The sequence below is a fragment of the Saccostrea cucullata genome, unplaced genomic scaffold, assembly GCF_032062105.1.
Source record: "Saccostrea cucullata isolate Sc308-1 unplaced genomic scaffold, CSIRO_AGI_Scuc_v1 ctg1667, whole genome shotgun sequence".
Classification (NCBI taxonomy): Eukaryota; Metazoa; Mollusca; class Bivalvia; order Ostreida; family Ostreidae; genus Saccostrea; species Saccostrea cuccullata.
The window spans coordinates 87222-102797 of record NW_026921914.1 but is presented as its reverse complement, the minus strand read 5'-3'; the positions used below and the strand labels follow the sequence as shown (position 1 = coordinate 102797).

General features: G+C 33.9%; 1 protein-coding gene and 1 long non-coding RNA gene across 2 annotated transcripts; both read right to left on the bottom strand.

Moving 5' to 3' along the window:
• Positions 1–75: 75 nt before the first annotated feature.
• Positions 76–5152, bottom strand: LOC134260908 (adhesion G protein-coupled receptor L3-like; the record flags this gene model as incomplete). The annotated part of the gene is made up of 11 exons (XM_062743438.1): positions 5050–5152; positions 4402–4454; positions 3883–4000; positions 3596–3702; positions 3356–3458; positions 3004–3154; positions 2288–2357; positions 1013–1073; positions 829–914; positions 324–450; positions 76–117 (listed from the first exon to the last, which is right to left on the bottom strand). Coding segments are annotated over exons 3-11 (864 nt in total), but the record flags the coding sequence as incomplete, so codon positions are not given.
• Positions 5153–5386: 234 nt separating this feature from the next.
• LOC134260902 (uncharacterized) lies at positions 5387–14886 on the bottom strand. Its single transcript, XR_009990661.1, has 9 exons — positions 14662–14886; positions 13560–13796; positions 13322–13447; positions 13014–13100; positions 12626–12916; positions 6534–6608; positions 6314–6413; positions 5564–5671; positions 5387–5462 (listed from the first exon to the last, which is right to left on the bottom strand). It is a non-coding gene; the product is annotated as an uncharacterized LOC134260902 (long non-coding RNA).
• Between the last annotated feature and the right edge of the window lie 690 nt (positions 14887–15576).

Below are 15576 nucleotides of genomic sequence, written 5' to 3'. Positions count from 1 at the left end.
TTCAAAAAGACCACCTCCCCCATTTAATCAATTTTAAACAATACAACAAAAAAGAAAAGAATCAAAATTTATTACCTGGTAATTCAAAACAACATGGAAAAGGAATATAAAGAGACCCTAAAAAGTAGAAGAATAATGTTTCAAATTTATATTAAAACAGATTCCTTACAAAAAGAAGTGACGGGTATTTGTCTTAAGTGACCATATTAAGGTATATTAGTAAATGATAAAAACAAGAGAGGGTATCTCAACTGAAACATTTTTTTCTTTCCTGAACCGTATTCATTTATTTATTTTGTCTAGCAAAATTAATCAAATTGTACCTGCAAGGAGTTGAATATAGCAAATAGATACTGGAAGAATATCAGATCTTCATTAATTGAGAGAATTCCAAACACCCAGGTCAAACCCAGAATGGGAAGCAATGCACACATTCCTCTAACGCCGCTTCTGTAAATGAAATTAATCAATATCATGAATATTACTTGTTTGTACATCTTAATTTTATTTTAATTTAGTAACACATTTGTAATTTTCCTCAATAAATGAAATTAAGTTTTCAGTAAAAAAAAATCCTTAATATCCATTTTCATTCCAGTCATTTCTTTAAAACATGAATGCCCATTTTCCCTTCCGGTCAGAAAATAGTTCAAAAAATGAATTTTATATACTAATAAACTATTGATCATGCCGTAAATTTATTTATACTTTAGGGTCTAAAGATATGACAAATGTATATGCATTACTGATATCATACAAGCTAGAATATTCACGGGTATCCAAAGAAAGTGAGCATAAAAACTATGATTAATGTTTTCCTTTACTTACATCGTTTTTTCTCTCAGTGATTTCTTCGCCATGAAAGCTGATGTGTACATCATTCTCATAACAACGATGACGATTATTAGGTTAACCTGGAGTATTTCAGAAATATATAAACAAAGCAAACAAAATGTTTTTGGCATTTCTGTATTTCTAAATCAATGTAATGGGGATAAATATCTTAGCTTACCGAGATGATACACAAGACTGGAACTATGAATCCATATAACGAAGAATCCCTTAACCAACAGCTATTGAATAAAGATATGAAATGACAGTACATGTACATATATTGCAAAATTTATTTTAGAGCATTTGGTGAGTTTCCTAGTTTCCTTTTAACTATTTGGAATCATTTTTAATTGTTGATCAGACATGTACGAGGGTTGTCCCGTAAAATCGTGGACAAAGCGTTTTTCTCGAAAAGTAATAGGCGCACTAAGCTGAAAATTTCAGTAAATGTTTATTTATCATATTTAAGTGCATGATAATTTTTTTGATAAAATATAGGCAAAAATAAAGATTTTATTAAGCTTGAATGTGCACGGAGTATTGTCCTACAGCACACGGTCAAAAAAGTAAGGTTTTATTAAAGAATTACACAAGTTTGAATTCAAAATAAAATTTTTAAAATACATAAGATTTGGATTAAAATTATCCTAATTCAATTCCACAATCAATTTTGTAGTCTTTGTAAAAATTTTAAGCCATTTTGTTAATTTCTGGCAGTTTCTCGAGCATTCGAAATGAGAAAGTGGTAAACACAACACAGGAAAAGTGGCGACGTTTTATGACGTTACGGTGCACCGAAGAGCAGTTCAGCTTAATTCGATGTTGAAATGACACTTGTAGAGACTTGAAATGACCATAGAAGAAAAAAGATTATAAAATATATCACCATATCTTAAGTATACAAATGAAATAGAAGTTTTCTTAGCGAAGTCTTTTTTGATCGAGTTCCTGGGGAGTAAAAACATACGGACAAACTTCTTATGTAATAGCAAAAGAAGCTGTCACAGTAGACCGCCGATATGAGATTTTCAATTAGTTGAATGATGGTGAGAATATTGTCCGTAACTTACTAAAATCTTGAGAAGATCGCATGAGGGTGCCAATTGGTTCTTCGACTGTTTATGGAGACTAAAGAATGTGTATCAATGAAATTCCTAAATTTAAGTCGGACTAATCCAACTTCATTTTCAGCAAAGATAAAACGTGACGCTGTTTTAGCCACGATGACGTTATAATCCATGCGCCGTAAGGTGAAACAATACATGGCATATAATCTCATAATTCGTTTATTTATGCATATATTTATCTGAAATTTGCTGTGTATATTACTAAAATATGTACTAAATAATAGTGAAAAATTAGGAACCCAGTGATGTTTATTTTTCATGCTAGACAACTTGTCTACGATTTTACGGGACAACCCTCGTATAACTTAAAAACACATTTTACTCACTATCTTTCATCCCCGTATCCGTCTAGTTGTGATCCACCAAGTGTAATACCTACAATGACCGCTGGTAACCCTACAAAAAGGAACATAAAAAGCTAAGAACAGTGACTTGGAATCGTATAAGAAGAAGGGGGAACCATGCAGAGAAAAACTTCAACTTTCTTAGAAAATGCCCGACCAGCAAATACATAATTTTAAATAATAAATAAATAAAAATAAATGATTTTTCCCAAACTTAAAAATATCTTTTTCAGGAGGAACGAGAAGAGTTGGTTCCCATTTTTTCTGACATACACAAACGATACTACTTTTGAGCAATATTTTTTCACAGAAAAATGCAGATAAGTTTACGTAAAGATTGAAAAAATATGTACTATATGTAAGTATGTATGAAAGTTAGCAAATGCTACATTCTGGCTGTAATGTGATACTAACAATTTATTTATAGAAATGGAAATTCCATTTTATACAGTGTAGTTCACGATCTAATGAAATATGCATTCATATGAATGCATGATATTTTGTAATTGATGCATTTGTTATATTCTTTAATATTTGTTATTTTTAACTGCTCCTTTTTTCTTGTGGAGCTATATTTTTCCAACAGTTAATCTAAAATCATTTATTTATTAGACTAAAGTATTTGTATCAAGGGTTTATTCATATGTGGGTTATGCAAACATTCAATTTACTAAGGTAATAATTTTGATTGCCCTTACCCCATCCAAGAAGGTAAAAGACTGTAGAGCTTGACCTCGAATTGAATACATCGAGAATAGCCACTGCTAGGTCAATACCAAGACCCAACATGATACAAAACATAGCCAGGAAGAAGTAATGTAATAACGCAGCAATGATAACACAACCGATCTAATAAGAGACAAAAGTGTAAATATATCAATAAAATATTAATATCATAAGTATTACTTGTGTATATCATGGTAAATATTATTATTAAAAATACAAATTTATAATGCAAGTAATTACATACTGTACGGACCAGATTGCTTTTGAAAGCACAATTTTGAAATCTTGTATACACAAAGACGGTTTTCTATCATTCATACATACCTTATTTTCTGTGTGTTCTACTGCTGTCAGGAACATTAGATATGCAACACAAAGTGCAATACACAGGTGGACAACCAACGTTGATCGACGGGATTTTATATATCTATTCAAAAGAAAAATATTATAATACAAATACCATCTATAAGTACCAAGAAGGCTCTCTCTACCTCATTATCTTATAATACTACCCCTTCTCTCTTATAAAGTGTATATTGCTAGTGAAAATATCATAACCTTTACCTCCAAAAATACAGATATATGATGATCGTTACAAAGGCTCCAATGATAGATAAACTGCAACCGATGATGGAAATCATTTTTAATCTCTCATAATCTTTCCGAGATACCTTAAAACAAATAACATCTATCTTAGAAATTTATTTTATAATCTTGCAAAGATTGCATAAATACAATGAAATACATATATTTACAAATTTAAAAATTGAGCAATTCTGAATAATTCCAAAGAATTGGAACGTATGAACTTAAAAATTTTCAGTTAATAATTGATAAAATTAAAGGTTTACCACATATAAATCATCCGACAAACTCATTAGAATGGCAAAATTAGTAAGATGGTTACAGGAACAGACAGTAAGGGAACTGTTAGTGAAATTGACGCTACATCCCCTGCTGCTCCACATACTAAATTTTACATTTATTATAAAGAATTAGATTATTCTTGTTCAGTTACGATAATTTAAAGATAATTTTGTGATAAAAAAATCCTAACAATATTTTTACCATATGTAAAAAGGCAAACATTAATAAGACCAAAACATCACTTTCTCATATTTCCTTATTCAATTAAACTTAACCGTTAAAATACAAATGATAAAAATGAAGATTAACAGCAAAATTGATGAACATGTTTTTATATAAAAAAAAAAAAACTTAGAAAAGTTAGAAAATATATGATTTTTTTTACAAAGTAGTCGTAATGTATTTATTAACCACGAAAAATGTGCCATTATTAATACATGTACATTAACAATGACATTTTTCCTCTGGAATTTATGTTGAAATCCTCTTTTTACTTTACTTACTCTGTTGTTAAGTTAAGGTACACACAATCTGATGATGCGTTGTTTTCATTTTTCTGAAATATATGACATATATAAATATACATAGATTTATTTCTTCCTATTCAATTATTTAAAATTTAAAAATTAAATTTATTAGCAGTCACAAAAGGAAAGAAATGTGTTTATTTGCCTACCAAAAGTATTAACTATTTTCAAATTGATAAATTCCCTCGTACATTCTTATACAACTTTAGACTCTTATCAAACTTCGACTTATTTTTTGTATCTTACAATTACCTTACAATATTATTATTCAAACCTTCATAACTTCTCCTTTTTAATATTATTATCATAATTATATATCGAAAACTAAAGAACAAAAATTATCAAAGTTGAAGATATCAAACAGTGATCGATTCAAAATCCAAAAGTAATAATAATCTGCGACGAGGACATGAAACACGGATCTCTAAATATTGTTCGTATTCCCAATTTATTTCATAAGTAACATATTACTCTACATGCATAGCACATAAAATTTTATTTATAAACATATCCATGAAATTTAAGTTGACAGTTTAAAGTAAGTGTATGAAAGTAACGTGTTATGATAATCAAATATGTAAATAGCTTTGTTGTAACTATAAATTACATCAGAAATCTACTCACATTCTTTCGCTGAAATGTCAGGGTGATATTATTTGGTTGTAATGAAGTGTCCTTCAGGTCTTCTATTGTTAGTGATAGAACACTCGAGTCAACGCTGATGTTCTTTCTTATAACAAAGGACAATAAATCACTGGATTAATAGTTGTTAGAATCTTTATAACATTAACTTTAGGTACTTTTAAAGGTTTATCTGATATTTTAAATAATTTTATAAAATGCTACCAAGAAGAAGTTAATTTACAAAAGTCATTTAAAATCTGCATGAGTGGATATGGAAAGCTTTTTGCGTAAAAATATTTTGAAATAAAAAAGGATATATTTCAGGCCTAGTATTTACTTTCCTGGTGTGTGCTCAAACTCAAAATCAGATCCAAAATCATCATATTTAACAGCGGTAAACGCAACAGTACTACCTACAGTGACAAAGAATAATTCTTATTTTTATAAATTAGTTTACTAACTGGAAATCGGGAAACATTACTACAAAAATTTTACATATAAGACATCAGCTTACCTTGCTTGGAAAGAGCCTTTTCTGGTAATTGAAATTTGGTGCTTTGGGCTACGGATGCATTTTTGGGAAATACTATGTCTTGCTTCGTAACATTTTCTATAGTTAGATCTAAAATAGAGAAAAACCTTTTAAGAAATTTTTATTCAGTGATTCGAAATTAAAGCTTTTTATAATATTTTCATGTGATATATATTTTTAATTTTCTAATAGATACCGTAAGAGCAGTAAGAATCGTTGGTACTTTAGTTTTCTTTTACTTTCTTTGATGAGAATTAGCAGAAAACGTAAATGATACACGAAAAGTTTATCTAAATGTACCCTTTTTCACGCGTTGAAAATTTCGCAGAAAAGTAGTATAATGTAAATCTTTTACTTTTTGTTATAATTTAACGATTAAAAATAATTGATAAAAAATAATACAGCAGAGAATAACCGACATAATATCTGCGTGTTTTATTTTTTGCAAATAAGAAAAATGGTAGCAAAAAAGAAAAAGAAAGTCATAACGTAAAAGCAGTCATATGGTATACTTAATAGTAGTCTTTCGAGAAAAAAAAAAGATATTTAATGCCCACAAAACCTTTGTGGATAAAAAATGAAAGAAATTTTACCCCACCAAAATCTCAGATTCTACTTTATTCTAAAATTATAAAATACTTATCCAATATGTATTGCCATCTGTTTATGTGTCTTAAATAATTACATTTTTTAAAAAAATATTTCATTATTATTATTTAAATTTTTACATACACAGGTTTTTCTTTTCAACAGTCACCGCCTCGTTCGTATTTAGTGTCTTGGCCACAGATTTGGCAAATCCGTCCACGGATAAGATGATCTTACTTTTCAACTACAATTCAAAATGTTTATCATAAACATTACAATTATCAATAGAATGTCATTTCCCGCAATATTTATCGAAAGAAGGATGGAACCAAACGATCATAAAAGTTAAAATAAATTTACTTACGTTCTTTTCATCACTTGCTTGATTTACTTTGGTTTTATTCACATTTAAAAGTTGACTGACAACATCAACAAATTTCTTCATCATCATATGAAAAAAAACATGTATAAATTCAGAATAAGTCAAAACATGTTACATAATATGTAAGTTTTATTTTGTATGTTTTGTTAATTCTGCTACATTTTTAAATATACTACTAAAGACAACATTTGACGATCCCCGACAAGAATTCAGATAATCTTAGACTAGTTTAGAAAATTTGTAATATAAATAAATGCCACATTATACATCTATATATATATATATAACATTTTTTCTCCCTTCCAAAACGCCTTAGATAGAACTGCTTGACGCTTTAATTCATTTGATAATTGTTTAGACTTTTCATTCATGTAATTTAAGACTATTGTACGAATGCAAAATGAGCATATATTAATGATGTAATGTGTGTCTGTCAATTGTTATCGTTTTCTATTATTATAACCTTGATAGGACGAGTTATTTTTCTTTACACATTACCGTAAAACAATGTATAGCAACACATGGACATTATGGGAGGCGGGGGGTATCATTTAGTGAGCTCATTGCTCACAGTACCTCTAGTTTCTTATCAGAATTCTAATAAAACTCTGCTAATATATTAATTTATTACATTTTTACCCGTGAAATACTGTAATTTATTCATTGAATAAAAATGATATCCTGTCACAGCGTGAAAGGATATCAAAATGATATCCTATTGCAGTGTGACGAACATCAGAAGTGCGGGAAAACTCTCGATTTCCCTTCCCATAACGAAGATTGCTGTGAAAAAATATAAGATAGATGGAAATAAACAATTCTGACAGCGAATAAAACTGTCAAAATTACCAAAATATGTTGATAAATCCATGTTTATACAGTGTTTTCACCTCACGTAACTATGACGTCTCAACTACTCAACTATGACGTCATGAGCCTATAACTGTATTACAAAAAGACAGAGGCAAAGGAAAAATCAAAGAATTTTTTTTGAATGTAAAAAACAGAAAATTCAATGTTTTGTAGTTGAATACGGAATTTATTTCACTCGTGAAACAGGATTTTTTTGATATTTTCACTCGTGCTTCGCACTCGTGAAAATATCAAAAATCCTGTCCCACTCGTGAAATAAATTCCATATTCAACTACAACACATTGGATATCCTCTATTTATATGAAAAGATGTACTGCCTATTATTTTTTAAAATATTGTGAAATATTAACATCTGAGCTACACTTTGTTAGGTATCATTCACATTATCTAGCAATGGGGTATACAATGAGAAGCCGATGGGATTTTTTAAAAGAAAAATTTCTAGGTTGCCGGTCGGACACCTATAGTAATCGGACGATGACTGAGGCCATTTGGCGAATCGGTAGGGGTCATTGGTAGAAAATAAATTGCAGTTAAAAATCAGCGATGTCTCCACCGATGTCCCGCATCGCTCCTCATCGGCAACCCATCAGTAATACATTTTCAAGAATTGGCCGATGTATGGCCAAGCATCGTCAAGGGTCCGTTGAATCTGAGGTCATGGGGGGGGGGGTTGATTGGTGGGCAACAGACATCGGCCGATCATCGGTAGATGTTCGACAAAACATTGACCCATAGTCGCCCGACATATGAACGATGTTCACCAATGAAGTAGCGATGTAATATATATGTACATCGGCCGATTAATCGGTAATATCGTTTAAGTATCAGTCACATTATCCAGCGATGGGGTATACGATGAGAAACCGATGCGTTTTTTGATGAAAATGGCGTGGTTGCCGCCCGGACACTATTAGTGATCGGACGATGACTAAGGCTATTTTGCGAATCGGTGGGGTCATCGGTAGGAAATAATTCGTAGTTAAAAATCAGCGATGTCTCCAACGATGCCCTTCATCGGCAACCCATCATTAACACATCTTTCACGGATCGGCCGATGTATGGCCGAGCATCGACCAATATCCGTTGAATCTGAGGTCATCGGGGGGTTGAGTGGTGTTCAACAGATTACGACCGATCATCGGTCGATGTTCGACCAAACATTGGCCCGTAGTCGACCGATGTTCGAACGATGTTCACCAACGTATGAGCGAAGTAATATACATCGGCCGATTATCCTGGAACATTGTTTTATGATTAGCAATGCATCGCTGGGCCTTTGTAAGTCCGGCCGGCAACCACGCCATATTTATCATAAAACGCATTGGTTGTCCATCGTATACCCATCGCTGGATAATGTGACTGATACATGTACGTGAAAGACTACTAGGCCGATGTGAACCGATGTTGGGGCATCGTTAACACCACGGATTACCACCGATTACCACCGGTCTACGGCTACCGGCCGGGAAATGTGACCTAGGCATTAATGATTAGCAATACATTGCCTTTGTAAATCCTCCCGGCAACCATGCCATTTTTATCAAAAAACGCATTGGTTGCCCATCGTATACCCCATCGCTGGATAATGAGACTGATACTTTAAGGACTACTAGGCCTTATTACCACTGATTACCACTCGTATAAGGCAACCGGCCGGGAAGTGTGACTAAAGTATAAGTCACATTATCCAACGATGGGGTAGACGATGAGAAACCGATGCGTTTTTTGATAAAAATGGCGTGGTTGCCGGCCGGGCACCACTAGTGATCGGACGGTGACTGAGTCTTTTTTTGCGAATCGGTGGGGTCATCGGTAGGAAATTATTCGTAGTTAAAATTCAGCGATGTCTCCAACAATGCCTCACATCGCTCCTCATCGGCAACCCATCATTAACAAATCTTTTAAGGAACGGCCGATGTATGGCCGAGCATCGTCCAATATCTGTTGAATCTGAGGTCATCGGGGAGTTTAGTGGTGTTAAACAGATAACGACCGATCATCGGTCGATGTTCGACCAAACATTGGCCCGTAGTCTACCGATGTACGAACAATGTTCACCAACGTATGAGCGATGTAATATACATCGGCCGATTATCCTGGAACATCGATTTATGATTAGCAATGCATCGCTGGGCCTTTGTAAGTCCGGCCGCCAACCACGCCATTTTTATCATAAAAGGCATTAGTTACCTATCGAATACCCATCGCTGGATATTGTGACTGATTCTGTAAGGACTACTAGGCCGATGTGGACCGATGTTAGGGAATCGTTAACACCACGGATTACCAACGATTACCACCGGTCTACGGCTACCGGCCGGGAAATGTGACCTAGGCATAAGGCATTTGTCCCATTCATGTTAGATGTTAGAGGTACCTTGTATATATACTTTTTTCCGACGACAAAGAACACTGGTAATGGATATGTTTTCTAAATGTGTAAATTTCCAAGTCTGTCTATCTGTTTTATATGACGGATTTAGAGTAATTTTTTACCTTAAGTATGGGCACTTACATACGTCGATGGACACATGTATTTCATCAATAATCTCCCAAAGACATACAAGACGAAATCCTATCTAACAGTTGAATGCTACGTGAAAAACGCCTTATGCCTTAGTCAAATTTCCCGGTCGGTGGCCTTAGACCGGTGGTAATCGGTGGTAATAAGTGGCGAGAGCGATGCCCAAACATCGGTACACATCTGTCTAGTAGTTCTTAAAGTATCAGTCACATAATCAAGCAATGGGGTATACGATGGGCAACCAATGGGTTTTTCGATAAAAATGGCTTGGTTGTCGGCCGGACTTAAAAAGACTCAGCGATGCATTGCTAATCATAAAACGATGCTCCAGGGTAATTGGCCGATGTATATAACATCGCTCATACATTGGTTAACTTCGTTCGTACGGCGGTCGACCCTCAGATTCAACGGACACTTGACGATGCTCGGCCATACATCGGCCAATCCTTGAAAAATGTGTTAATGATGGGTTGCCGATGAGGAGCGATGTGGGGCATCGGTATAGACATTTCTGATTTAAACTTCAACTTATTTTCTACTGATGACATCCAAAGATTCGCTTTGTCATATGGCCTCAGTCACCGTCCGATTTCTATAAGTTGCCGACCGGCATCCAACCATTTTTTATAAAAAAAAACAACAAAACATCGATTTCTCATCGTAAACGCCATCGCTGGATCATGTAACTGATACTTTAAGTATCAGTCACATTATCCAGCGATGGGGTATACGATGAGAAACCGATGCGTTTTTTGATGAAAATGGCGAGGTTGCCGGCCGGGCACCACTAATGATCGGAAGGTGACTGAGACCATTTTGCGAATCGGTGGGGTCATCGGTAGGAAATAATTCGTAGTTAAAATTCAGCGATGTCTCCAACGGTGCCTCAAATCGCTCCTCATCGGCAACCCATCATTCACACATCTTTCACGGATCGCCCGATGTATGGCCGAGCATCGTCCAATATCCGTTGAATCTGAGGTCATTGGGGGGTTGAGTGGTGTCAAACAGATAACGGCCGATCATAGGTCGATGTTCGACCAAACATTGGCCCGTAGTCAACCGATGTTCGAACGATGTTCACCAATGTATGAGCGATGTAATACATATTGGCCGATTATCTTGGAACGTCGTTTTATGATTAGCAATGCTTCGCTGGGCCTTTGAAAGTCCAGCCCGCAACCACGTCATTTTTATCATAAAAGGCATTAGTTACCTATCGAATACCCATCGCTGGATAATGTGACTGATTCTGTAAGGACTACTAGGCCGATGTGGACCGATGTTAGGGAATCGTTAACACCACGGATTACCAACGATTACCACCGGTCTACGGCTACCGGCCGGGAAATGTGACCTAGACATTAGTCAGATTTCCCTGGTGTGAGCTATGCCTCAAACATCGGTCCACATCGGCCTAGCAGTCGTTAAAGTATCAGTCACATTATCCAACGATGAAGTAAAGGATGGGCAAACAATGCATTGTTGATTGAAATGGCGTGGTTGCAGGTCGGACTTATAAAAGGCCCAGCGATGCATTGCTAATCATAAAACGATGTTCCGGAGTAATCGGTCGATTTACATTATCTTGCTTATACATTGGCGAACATCATTCGTACGTCGATCGACTATGGGCCAATGTATCGTCGAACATCGACCAATGATCGGCCGATGTCTGTTGCCCACCACTCAACTCCCCAATGACCTCAGATTCACCGGACACTTGACGATTCTTGGCCAAACATCGGCCAATCATCAAAAGATGTGTTAGTGATGGGTTGCCGATGGGGAGCGACATGAGGCATCGGAGGAGACATCGCTGATTTTTAATTACAACTTATTTTCTGCTGATGTCCCCCACCGATTCGCAAAATGGCCTTAGTCACCGTCCGATTACTATCGGTGTCTCGTTGGCAACCATGAATTTTTATCAATAAAAGGTGATTAGGTTATATCAATCGGGTCAAAAGAGATTGATACTCGGGGATCAGTTGTAGCCAGCTCGATGGTTGTTTGAAGACTTAAAAAATATATGTGACCGAAAATTGTCTAACACTGTCTTTTAGATATGTATAAGTTAAAGTCAAAATACACACTCTACATAAATGAGACGAATGAATAAATTGCGGCTCGATTTGAAAATGTAGTAAAAACCGGTATTTATATGAGGAACAGTAGAAATGTTTAAAATGATAGATCCCCGTCGCCAAAGCAAGTGTCGCTCAGCATTTTTAATACATTCGTGCAATATGATAGACATGAACTCCTGCTATTAAGACATTGATTACTAATTCTAATACAATATTTAAAAAACTTCGGAAATTTCTTTTTCTCAATGCAAGGAGATCTCACTCTCATAGCTAACACCATAATTTCAGTCACTTAAAAATACATATAATTTTCCCACTCCCCCACCTTTATCTTCTCTCATGTTTTCTATTTTGTACATGTTCCTCTGACCTGACTGTATAAATTATACATAATGTATATATATATGTGATAAATGCACATTTACCATATGTACACATAGTTTGTTCTGGGTGAAATAATTGTCTTTCATAATAACCTACATTTCTATACTTCCTGTTTTAAAACAAATTAGTTAAAATATTTTTTTTAGTGTAATTAATATTATATAATAACAATGTAATAAGGAGTTGTATGCATACTTACATCAGTTACTTGCTCTGCAGCTGCTTTATTTTCAAATGTTATATTTTTGCTGGATATTGCAGATATAATGCAAGACGCTCTGTTTTATATTAACATGTGCTACGTTATTGTTGTCATCGGTCGAATTGACGACATCTGCTATCGCAGTAAGTGATTGCTGCACAATTGATTCAGAAATATCTTTAATTCCTTCAATTGCTTTTTCTACTTTTTCTAGCTTCTCTTGTGTGCAGTTGGTTGTATTGATGGCGCCCCATACTCCATTTTCTTTGCATTTTCTCTTCTGTATGCCTTAAAATTTTAAAACTTAATCAATTAGTATAACTTATACTTAGAACAACTCATATTTCTTGTATATAAGTCAAGTTTTAAATAGCTGAATTCTGACCATTATATTCTTTAGGACAAGGAATGGTTGCTTCTTGGCCCGCTGGACTTGAGGGCCAGTCTTCAATCTCTTTACACAAATCCTTTCCTATAAAATATTTCATTTGAAATTGAAATGTTGTATAAAATTATAAAGGAAGCTTAGTTAATTTTTACAAGAAAAATATATCAAGAGTTATTTCTACATATTTATATTCTTCTCACGCAATATATACATGTAATGAATTATTGCTCATGCTGCCCCAAAATTATAAAAAGTAGTAAATGTATTCTCGACACATATTTATAGTTTTGAAGAAACAAACCCACCCTTTTGAACCATGGTTATATGAGACGATGTTGAATTCCCGGGTAAACAGCTGTTTATTCCACATCGAATCTCAACATTGCCCGTCACAGTGAATGCAAAGGACTGGTTAAAATCGTCACCTTTTTCTGCAACCGATTAAAAGGATTTTTTTTTCGTATTCTTATATACTAGTACAATTTGTGATCAGTGTTAAAGTATATTTGGCAAGCATTCAAATAGTAGTAAAATATGACATACGTGTAATAATTTTACTTTCATTGCCAAAGCACCATGCCAAAGATTCGTTTGATTCATGGTACCACTTATCGATGTTTCTAACATAGCAGCGAATTAGAACTTTTTCGTCAGTTTGAACAGAAGCTGTGATAGGTCTCATGACAAGATATGGTTTTTCTTTCATTTCTATTTTTTCTTTTGCTGATCCATGTCCGATGAAATCGAATTGATCCAAACTGGCATTGCAAGTGTATGTGCCTAAATAAAAAAAATGTTTTATTATCAGCCTTACTTTTGTTTTTTATTATCAGTCATATTAAGGATGTTAAGAAAGCTCATTCCACATTTTGGAAAAGAAATATAATCAGAAGATATTAGCAATTTAAGAAATTTCATGTTTATATAGTCCAGTCTTGCTACTGATAATGTTTTAACTGCCTTTTGTTGAAATATTGTAAATGTATTATATTAAGCGTGTACAAAAGAATACACCGCCAAATGTAATACGTTTACAGTTATAAAGGAAAGGGCAGGTATTAAAACAGATGGTGTCTGTGAAGAAAAATTAGAGATGACGCATATTTGTGACATATAATAAGCATGCAGGTCAAAATATCCTTTCAAATACTATACAAAAATTATCACGTCGGGAAAATTCTCAAAATGAAAAACCCATTCGCTCATTAGCTTGTCGGATAAAAAATAAACTACGAATACAAATTACGTAAATTATCTTTTACTTTCACTCAAAATTACCAGCATTTCTATCATTCAGGTGCTTCAAAAACGTCACATAATTTTTTATATGGACGAAAAATCCTATATTTTCTGCTAAAAATGAATTGCTTTAAATCTAGAGCACATTACTGTGATTTTGTCAGACTTTAAAATTCATTACTTTCGCCCGTTCCCAATCCCAAACAATTTTGCCCCGTTAAAGTTTTGTCCGCAAAAGTTCTAAGATAAACTACTTTCTCTTATAATTCGACCTCTTTAAACTAATCTGACAAATTTCTACGAAGGCGAAAAAAACGGGGGGAAATTTTCCTGTATACGGCATTAAGTTTGTACTTTCAACTTCATAAACAAATCACCGAATTTATTGAATAGAAATACACCTTACCTTCAGAAAGAATGTCAACATACGATACAAAAATACGGGAATCACATGTTTGTCCATTACAGGAATGTGAAATTGTCAATGCTGATGTATTTTTTAGTGTTTTGTCATCTTTAGTCCAAATAAAAGTAACATTTGAAGACGTCAAGTTAATGGCTTCACTCAGGGAAAAGGAACACATAATGTGACCAACCTCGCCCTCTATCAACAGTGATCCACGTATTGTAACATTCAGTTCCAGGCCTGCAACAATGATAAGTTCAATTTATATCAATAAAAATTATAAATATGTTAGTTAAGGTTCGTTTAAACGTTGCTATTTTTCATTTGATTTTCCATCTGAATTTTCTATTTCATTTTCTTTAAAACTGCAATGTGTGACCACACTCTTTAACAGAAGAGGGCAGATTTTTGTGAAATTTCAAAATATCTCATTTTATCATTTATATTTAGGATAAAAAGCATCATTAAAAAAATCAGAGAGAATAATTTTTTACATCAATTAGATTTTTTAAATACAGCGACTGATAAGCTCGATTTTCAGTAAACGGAGTAATACAATTTCAAATAATCAATTCTGAAACTTGTCGTGTGACCAACCCATCAATTGACTTCATGAAACTTTCATGAATGAATGAAATGAACAATCCAATTTTCTGATCGTATATTAATATGTAAATAAACAACAGGCATGTTTTTGCAAATATACCTTTAATATTATGTTATACATAATACTAAAGTACAGGGATTACGACGGGAGTTACGGAATGAAAGGTGATGTTCACTCATTCTAGGCCCCTTATCGTACATCTGAAACTTCCAATGGTTTGTGTATTATCCCTAATTTGTACATGTATTATTCATTTATAGAGTTCTGAGATCGATCACTCTTCTCTTCGTAACTCCATATATTTTACT